This window comes from Athene noctua, chromosome 4 (assembly GCF_965140245.1).
Source record: "Athene noctua chromosome 4, bAthNoc1.hap1.1, whole genome shotgun sequence".
Lineage (NCBI taxonomy): Eukaryota > Metazoa > Chordata > Aves > Strigiformes > Strigidae > Athene > Athene noctua.
In genome coordinates, this window is record NC_134040.1 from 35531445 (window position 1) to 35539254 (window position 7810).

At 42.8% G+C, this 7810-nt stretch overlaps 1 protein-coding gene across 3 annotated transcripts; it reads right to left on the reverse strand.

The window, feature by feature from the left end:
• Positions 1-897: 897 nt before the first annotated feature.
• On the reverse strand, positions 898-7565 carry LSM6 (LSM6 homolog, U6 small nuclear RNA and mRNA degradation associated). Of its 3 annotated transcripts, none has more exons than XM_074903865.1 (4): positions 7466-7565; positions 6147-6259; positions 2581-2694; positions 898-1078 (listed from the first exon to the last, which is right to left on the reverse strand). In XM_074903865.1, the coding sequence occupies exons 2-4, from the start codon at positions 6238-6240 to the stop codon at positions 1044-1046; spliced, it is 243 nt and encodes an 80-aa protein (XP_074759966.1). In that variant the 5' UTR covers positions 6241-6259; positions 7466-7565; the 3' UTR covers positions 898-1043. The 3 variants fall into 3 exon arrangements, with proteins under 3 accessions (XP_074759966.1, XP_074759967.1, XP_074759968.1); XM_074903866.1 differs by lacking the exon at positions 7466-7565 and adding an exon at positions 7337-7454; XM_074903867.1 differs by lacking the exon at positions 7466-7565 and adding an exon at positions 7217-7308.
• Positions 7566-7810: the final 245 nt, after the last annotated feature.

The window sequence follows — 7810 nt, forward strand, 5'->3', positions numbered from 1 at the left end:
TGGGCTTTGATTATCTGGGAGCATTGTTGCAAAATATTAAACAAGTTCTGACTCCAATGCCTGCACAGAGGTTCCCCCTCCCTTAAAGTATATGCCATACTATAAGCTTAATGTATTTGTTCTTGTTTCTGGCTAACATGTAAAGAAAGAGGACATATAGATGGTACGAGGTTGAGGGGGCAGTGGATGGGAGAAAGAGTGAACTGTCTGAAGAGGATATGTATGGCATGTGTAAGAAAGCTTTAGATTCCCTCTCTGTTTTCAGAAGTAGATTCAGATACTAGTTACAACTGCTTTTTATTGAAGAAGTCCATTGTGTTTGGTAGAGATGCAGGAAAAAAGGGTAACTGCAACTGGGGTAGGGTGGGGGTACAGAGGCAGGAGATGCAGCAGCTACTGGCTGCATTGGCACACCAACAGAGCTTTTCACCTGTGGCTGACTTCCCCAGCTGGCACACAGCTTTCTTCTTGCCCTCAGGGCTTTTCTTCCATTTGATTCAATTCCTTCCCCACCCCTGGTTGTTGAGGTGTCACTGTTACAGCCCATGATTCAATCCACAATTCAAAATTTTTTTGACAGCTGAACTTTTTACCCTATGACTAGTACTAGATTGGCATATAAAGCTGACCCTGTGTTTCCCAAAAGGGACAGGTTACTGTCACCAAAACATTAGCATTTTCCTTCCCAGCATCAGTTAAACTATTGTTTTGCCATCAATACAAGGGTGTGATTTGCAATTACTCCATGCCTGCTTACTTTCCAATCAGTACTTCTGTAACTTTTCACATAATTAAGCAAGCTGTTGCTTTGAATTAGTCTTGCAGCAGTACTACATGCTTCTCTTATTTATTTTTTTCTGAACAGTGGAACAAAGCAATGCATGGAAACAACACACATTCAGGAAGTTTACACTTATTTATTTGAAAAAAAAAAACCATTAACACATTTGTGTATTTCACCTGTGGATTACTAAATACAAATCAAATAGGGCTCATCACTTCGAAGAGGTTCACAAGTACAAAACAGCCTCTTCCTGGCATCTTCACATCCTCCTCTTCTGTGTGCTTATGTACAGTACTGTGAAAAGGAGAAAGCAGCACGCATGAGCGGGCCCTGGTAAATAACGTGCAGGAGCCTGTTTATTTAAAACATCTTATTTCCAGGGCTTGTAAAGCAACGTTGTAATGAATCCCATTCAGCATGAACAAAGTTAGGAAACGTTTAAGTTCAGGTTTTAAGAAATGCGGTCAAATTTACACACTAGGTATTAGTTCAGTTCAGTATTTATAGTGTTCATAGCCAAACTACACTCCAGCAGGCTGAACAGAGGGAGAATGAAGCCAGCTACCCCGTAGCATTACTGAGGGAAGCATGAGAGTTTCTAAGCAGCAGAGTTACAGGTGTCAGATGCTAGCACTAATATCTTTCAACAAAAGCTGGAAATCACAAGCACATAAGGCAAAGGTAACAATTACCTATGAAGCAGCAGACACCTTCCACCTGCTTGCCTGGTGATAACTCAGAACAGATCCATGCACAACATGAAACTGCATCATGCTCCTAAACCTGGGATGTTTGAAGTTCTCTGCTCAGCCTGTTCTTCAGCCTCCTGCCTCTCATCCATTTGTTTCGACTTTTAGAATAGATTCTTATTTCCATAATTGATTCTCCAGCTGCGATGTCACTGCACTCCTTAGCATAATAATCCAAATACGTTGCAAAAAGCATCTGGCCTCACTCAAGGATTACTTCTCCTCCCAAAACACTCTTTCACACTGGTGCCACGTTCTCTTTGACTCTTTCTGTTCTTGTTTCTTTTTATGCCCTCCCTCTTTCCTGCTCGCCATCTGCCTCTCAAGGAACTTGGTCAAACTCTGCTTTATTTACCTTCTCCACAAAGTCTCTTCACATCTGACTTGTGAACCTTTTTTCTATTTTTAGCTATTCTTCTCCCTGGCACGTCCTGCTATTACAGCCTAACTGGTACCACAGTGTCATTTCAGGAGCCTGGGATTGTCCTTGAAGTGCATTAAAATCTACCTACTGCACTGGGATATTCAAAGGCTCAATAGTAAACTACAAGCGGTTTTCTTGACTCGTGGTAAAATCTTTACTCAAAAAGATGAAAATAGCCTCCAGTACTAAAAAACAGCATTCATTCAAGTCTGCACTATTACATCACAAGAAAATATTAGTGTCATCAATATTTGTACTGTATCATTAATTTACGTGGTAGTTTGCCTAGCAAAATACAGAAACTTCTAAGGAGCAGAGGCCATCTGAGCAGGCAGTAAGGGCAAAAGAGTAAACGTGTCAAATGACAGGAAATAAACTCTAAGGAAGGCTAGAAAAGAGCATGCTCCTCAGAATGAACTTCAAGTTCAGAGGTCACAGGAATGCAGAAAAACACAGACACTGAGAAGTGAAACTGTAAAAAGCAAACATGTTAAGGTTTCCAAGAAAGCCTAAAACTAATATTCTTACAGGCAGCTTGCTTACATCTCATCCACTCCTTAAATTCAGAAGTAAATATCAAAACACAATCTTCTAATGAGCGTAAGATAAGGAGGAGAAGTTACCATTATTTCCTCGGATAAATGCGTCCCCGTACTTGTTCTTTAACTGTCCATTTACATATTCTTCTGTCTGTTCCAGAGCTATATTCATATACCCATCCAGGCAAGCCAGGACACCTGAAGACAGTGAGAGTTTAAAAGTGAATCAGCTTAAACTTATTTTAAAATGAACAACACCACATTGTGTTTGACTAGCACTGAAAAAACCTGTATCTTCATAACAAACTAAAAGCCCAGGCTTGGCCAGATGAGTCAGTAGATCAGAGTCTTCTTCAAAGAATTAAGCTGGGAGTGAGGAATCCCTGGCACTTTAGTGGCAATTTTCAGTTGATGTAAAAGTTGGGGGGAAAAAGAAATCATTAAGTCATGACTTTCAAAAGATTGACAATTTCTACTTTGAAAGTTTAAGTTGTCTCTTCTCACTTGTGCTTTAAAGCCACACACCTGAAAAGAACCTGTGGCATTAAGTGTAACTGGATAACCTAAGGGCAAGGCTATGAAAATATAGTTTTCATCAAAACTTGTGAAGGATATAGCTGAAAAACAGCTCTTTTAATACAGGAGGACACCATACACACTTTTTCATATTTATCTTCATGCTTACAGATCTAGAAGAACATTGGCTGCAATTGGCTCTTTTGATGTAAACAAAATTCTACATAATTTTCAACAGACAAAGGGTTTTCAAATGACACTGAAATCTTCCCACAAAACCAAAATCACACTGTTTATTCAATACGACTCAAGAAAAAAATCTCTGCCACTTGTAATATTAGATGTGCTTTTGATCAGGGAAAGATGCATTTGTGTAACATTCATTTTAGCCCAGTGTTGATGCTCTTGCTTCTCATAGCCCCAGCTGAAGACTGTGCCTTGTTCACACAGTAGTTCCTGTGTGCTGGAGGCACAACGGCATTTTTTCATTCAGAATCACTCCTCGGCATCTACAGCCACCCTTAAGATCAGAACCATGGCCATCTCAGACTGTTTATGTAAGGAACTGAATGTGGGGATTAACAGGTGTAAAGAATTGCACAGAGAATGCAATCTGATTTGTTAGTCAGGCACATAAAACAACTTGTAAAAAGCTGTATTAATTATCTCCATCTTGCATGTGTGTTTTCCTGACTTCATCCTTTCACACACAGAAAATATTACTAAAATAAATTGAAAAACACCTAATTTATCTACCTGGCATTAAAACTTGAAATACAGTGTACTGGCAGTACTTGGGGAGAGAAAACTCCAGTCTGAGAAAGCTCCTCTAGGACACGTTCTCATTGAAGTGTTACTGTAATATCTTCCATTAAATAATTAGGAATTCAAGTTGTCCTGCCAACTTGTAATGGTTGAGGATGATTATTTTCCTTTGTTTTTCTCCCCTGTTTCCACACAAATAGGAAGAACTGACTACTCACAAAGTGTTACTAAATGCAGTAAAAATTCCAAACAAAAGTCAGGACTCTTTTTCACTCCAGTAATTCTGAGTGCTCCATATAACAATAGAAAACAAACAATGTTTGTTTAGAATTAAAATTTGACTGTGTGGATTTTCTTAAGCTACCATAAACGCAGTATTTTCAAACTCTCTTGTTCCTGGAGTGCATTCATAGTCGTTTCATTCTCTTCCTCCTTTTCTCTGTGTTTACTCTCAGGCTGCTAGTGGCATTAAATATTGTCACTGCCCATCCTGGCTAATATTTGATCTGTTTGATCTATACGTAGAGATGTTTTAATGTATATACCCCTCTCTACACACAGAAATCATACATATTAATTTATCACTGATACTTTCCCACGGCTTCTTCCCTTAGATGTGCGCAGCACTTGGCAGTGCATCAAGACATTTCACAGTTACACTTGTATTAGGCCACGTTTGTGTGTACGGTGGCTCGGAGCGTGGAAGTACAGACACAAAATTAGCAACACAGCCTAGAGGGGAAATCTAGACAGGTCTGCAACAAAAGCCTGAGATGCTGGCTTTTTTCATGTTTGGCTTTTACAAATGGCGTCAAATTTCTGCAGAAAATGAACTGAGTGCATATTTTTCAAAGGAGAACAGTACACAGGTTTTTAACTGCAGGATCACATCAAGTGTGAAGGAAGGAGAGCAGAGGGAAATAAGGAAGGGAGGGGGAAAAATCCAGTAACAAATAAGGGTGTTCAAAGGAACTATGGTTCAATTCCAGGTAGGTCTGACTGTAAGCATGTTAAACTAGCTTTGAGGGGAAAGTTGAGTAGTTTATCTGCAGTTACAAATGGATCTTACCGAGCAGAAGGTACCAATGTTCTCAAAGAAAAGAGTGCATCTCAAAACCACATCTGGTTTGGCCCACCTTGTGTGTACCTTTAGGTATATGAGGACTTGCTTTAATTGACTTTAATGAGCTGTTGCTACATTCTCCTGCAAGCAAGAATTTACAGGGGCCAAAGACCAATGAGGAGCAGTGAAGTTTTTAAGCCACCAACCCCACCTGAAGTGCTCACAAAATATTTCTCAAAGAAATGACAGTTTGTAAATTCTGTCAGCTGAGACACTAAAGAGGAACAGGAAGGGACAAAGCGGTACTTCTTGCTCTGTCAGTGAGCAAGAACAATTTAAAAATGTCACAATACAGATTCCTTGTCACAGCACAAACAAATCTCTCAAAAGTGCTAAGCTGAGCCAATGGAATTAAACCTATCTGAAGCAGTGATCTGGAGCAGAACCATAATGTTTAAGTCATTCCAGATAAAATGTCTAAATTGGGCACACTAGGAGATATATGATAGTTTTAATTAAGTTCAGATACTGCTAAAAAAATTGGACAGGCTGAGAGTTTTATCCTAACGGGAGTAGGACCAGGACATTTTACTGAACAGATAAATTTAATTTACTGGTTAAAAACCCCCGTAATCCTACATGCAGTGCATGAAGGCATACAGATAGGCTGAAGAGTTCTGGAATAAAACTGCTGGACTGTGTTAAAATGAACTGGGCATGTAGCAGCAAAAGCCAGACTAGGCTTTCTCCTGTACCTCTGTGAGTCTTGATTCAAAAGTGTCTAGGCATTTGTTTAGCCAAGAATGTAAATAACTCTTTCATCCCTCGTATAAGAGTAGGCTTATGACTGATAGCACAGTTCACTGTTTGAAGCTTTTCTGGACCAAGGTCTATACTAGGAGTTGAAGAACAGGAAGATGAAGAACAGGGTAGTTCTGACAAGGGCTGCTATCAGAGTACTGAAAAGGGGACTGCCTGGCCATTTCAGGAATTGTAATTCCAGCTAATCTTTACATATATCAGTTTAGAAACTCAGATTCATCCAGAGACTCCAGTCTAACCATCTGTGACTACAGACACTAGTGACTGAGATAAGTAATTTTAATCTCTTAAATCCACCATTAACCTCCTTTTCATCAGTTTCTCCAGAGATGAATTTCTATTTTTAATGTCACCATTCTAAGATCTACATTTACATACTCCAAGATTCTGAATCACACTGTTTTGCTTTTCAAAAGCAATGCATCTGTTCCAGCCTCCCCAAACAATTACTTTACTCAGTGTGAGAGACAGATGGAGAACTTACCTCGATAATCAACACCAGAATTTAATTTTACGACAACTGGCCTTCCAATGATTTGTTTTAGGAAGTCACTAGGGGTTTGCTTCCGCAGACTCATCTTGATCTTCTTTGGTAAGCTAGGAAAAGAAGTGAGAAAAAACATCTGGATAAGCAACACCCTCACATATGGTCTTTAAACAGTCAGTATAGACAAGCAGTCCCCTAACTCTTAATACTTCCAGTAGGAGAAAATATTGAAGGAAATAAAAGCAAAACCTGAAGGGTAGAAGCAAAGAGACAGAGCTCCCAGAGCCATAGCGTTCAACTTTCCCTTTGGCATTTTTGTAACTTCTGAAAAATAAGAATCCTTGTTTGCCAAACTGTGCATTTTGTAAACTTCCAACAGAGGCAAAGGCCTCATCATCTCTGTAATACCTTTTGCTAAAGTTGCTTTACTAAAATTAGAGAGCTAAGCCATAGCAAGTGGTTGATACCTTTAGCGGATGGAGGGAGAAGCCAGTACCTGCTCTATACACAGAAGTCTGTGCTGGAACAGCAAGAGGATTTTTGATCTTGGCTCACAAATATGAGCAAAGAACAAATTTGAAAGGATGCCTTCAAGTGAATCAGTTCATTTAGACTAAGTTTAGAATTAAAGCTTGTGATTAAGTTGTAGAGACCTGAAAAGATGCTGCAATTCAGAAACTCACAGTGCAGCAGACACTGCACGTACCGGTTTGGTATGAGACCCTCCCTCAGTCAGTACCGCCTAACTTCTTCTTTAACGTCCCTTTGTCTAAGTAATATCCTGCATTTTACATCCCTGGTAGAACACAGCGCTAACGCTGACACCCAGCACAGTGTCAACTTTTTGCTGCTTGCTTTCTGCGGCAACCCGCAATACCGCACTCCAGCCGGGCGCGGACGGCCGCTGGTTTCCCTATCCACACACACCGCGGGGCACTTTAGAGCCGAAGCTTTCCTGAAAAACAAGCACGTTTTGGGCCGCCGGGGCTGCCCCCCCGCACCCCCATCGCCCCAAGGTAAACGCGATCCGGTTTCACGTGCCGCCGCGAAAGCTGCGTGTTCAAAACCTGCTAAAACGGCGCGAAACGGGTTTTGATAAACGCCCCTGACAGAAACCCCAGACGCAGTGTGAAGCTTTACTGACGATGCTTAAAAAAAGAAAAAAAAAGGGGGGGGGGGCAACAAACCAAAAACCCCCAGAAGCAACAGCTGCCGCACGCGGCGGGGGGTTACCCGCGCCACACAGGAGCCCCCCGCCCACATAACCGGACAGCCGCCGCTCCCCGGCCGGCGGCCCAGGCCCGCCCCGCACTCACCGCCGCCTCCTCCGCCCCTTCCCAGGGCCCGCCGCCCGCCGCGCTCGCGCCCAATCAGCGCCGCCCCGCTACGGCGCGGCGGCAGGGACAAACCGCGCCGGGCGCGAGAGCGCGCGGGGCGGGGCCTGAGGCGGGGCCTGGGGCGGGCCGCTCCCCCGCCACCGCTTCCTCCTCCTCCTCCTCCTCCTCCTCCTCCTCCTCCTCCTCCTCCTCCTCCTCCTCTTCGTCCGGCTCCCCCTGCGCGGCCCTGCCCGCCCACTGCCCCCACAGTGCCCCCACACTGCCCACTGCCCCCACACTGCCGGCCCTCCGCCCTCGGCCGGGCCCGCACGGTGAGGCCGGCTG

Excerpts from the sequence above, each read along its gene's own strand:
- LSM6 (XM_074903865.1), bottom strand. The coding sequence starts at position 6,240 with ATGAGTCTGCGGAAGCAAACCCCTAGTGACTTCCTAAAACAAATCATT. Across the intron at positions 2,695-6,146 it reads TTCTGGTGTTGATTATCGAG|GTGTCCTGGCTTGCCTGGAT; the intron begins GTAAGTTCTCCA and ends CACTGTCTTCAG. Across the intron at positions 1,079-2,580 it reads ATTTATCCGAGGAAATAATG|TACTGTACATAAGCACACAG; the intron begins GTAACTTCTCCT and ends TCCTTTTCACAG.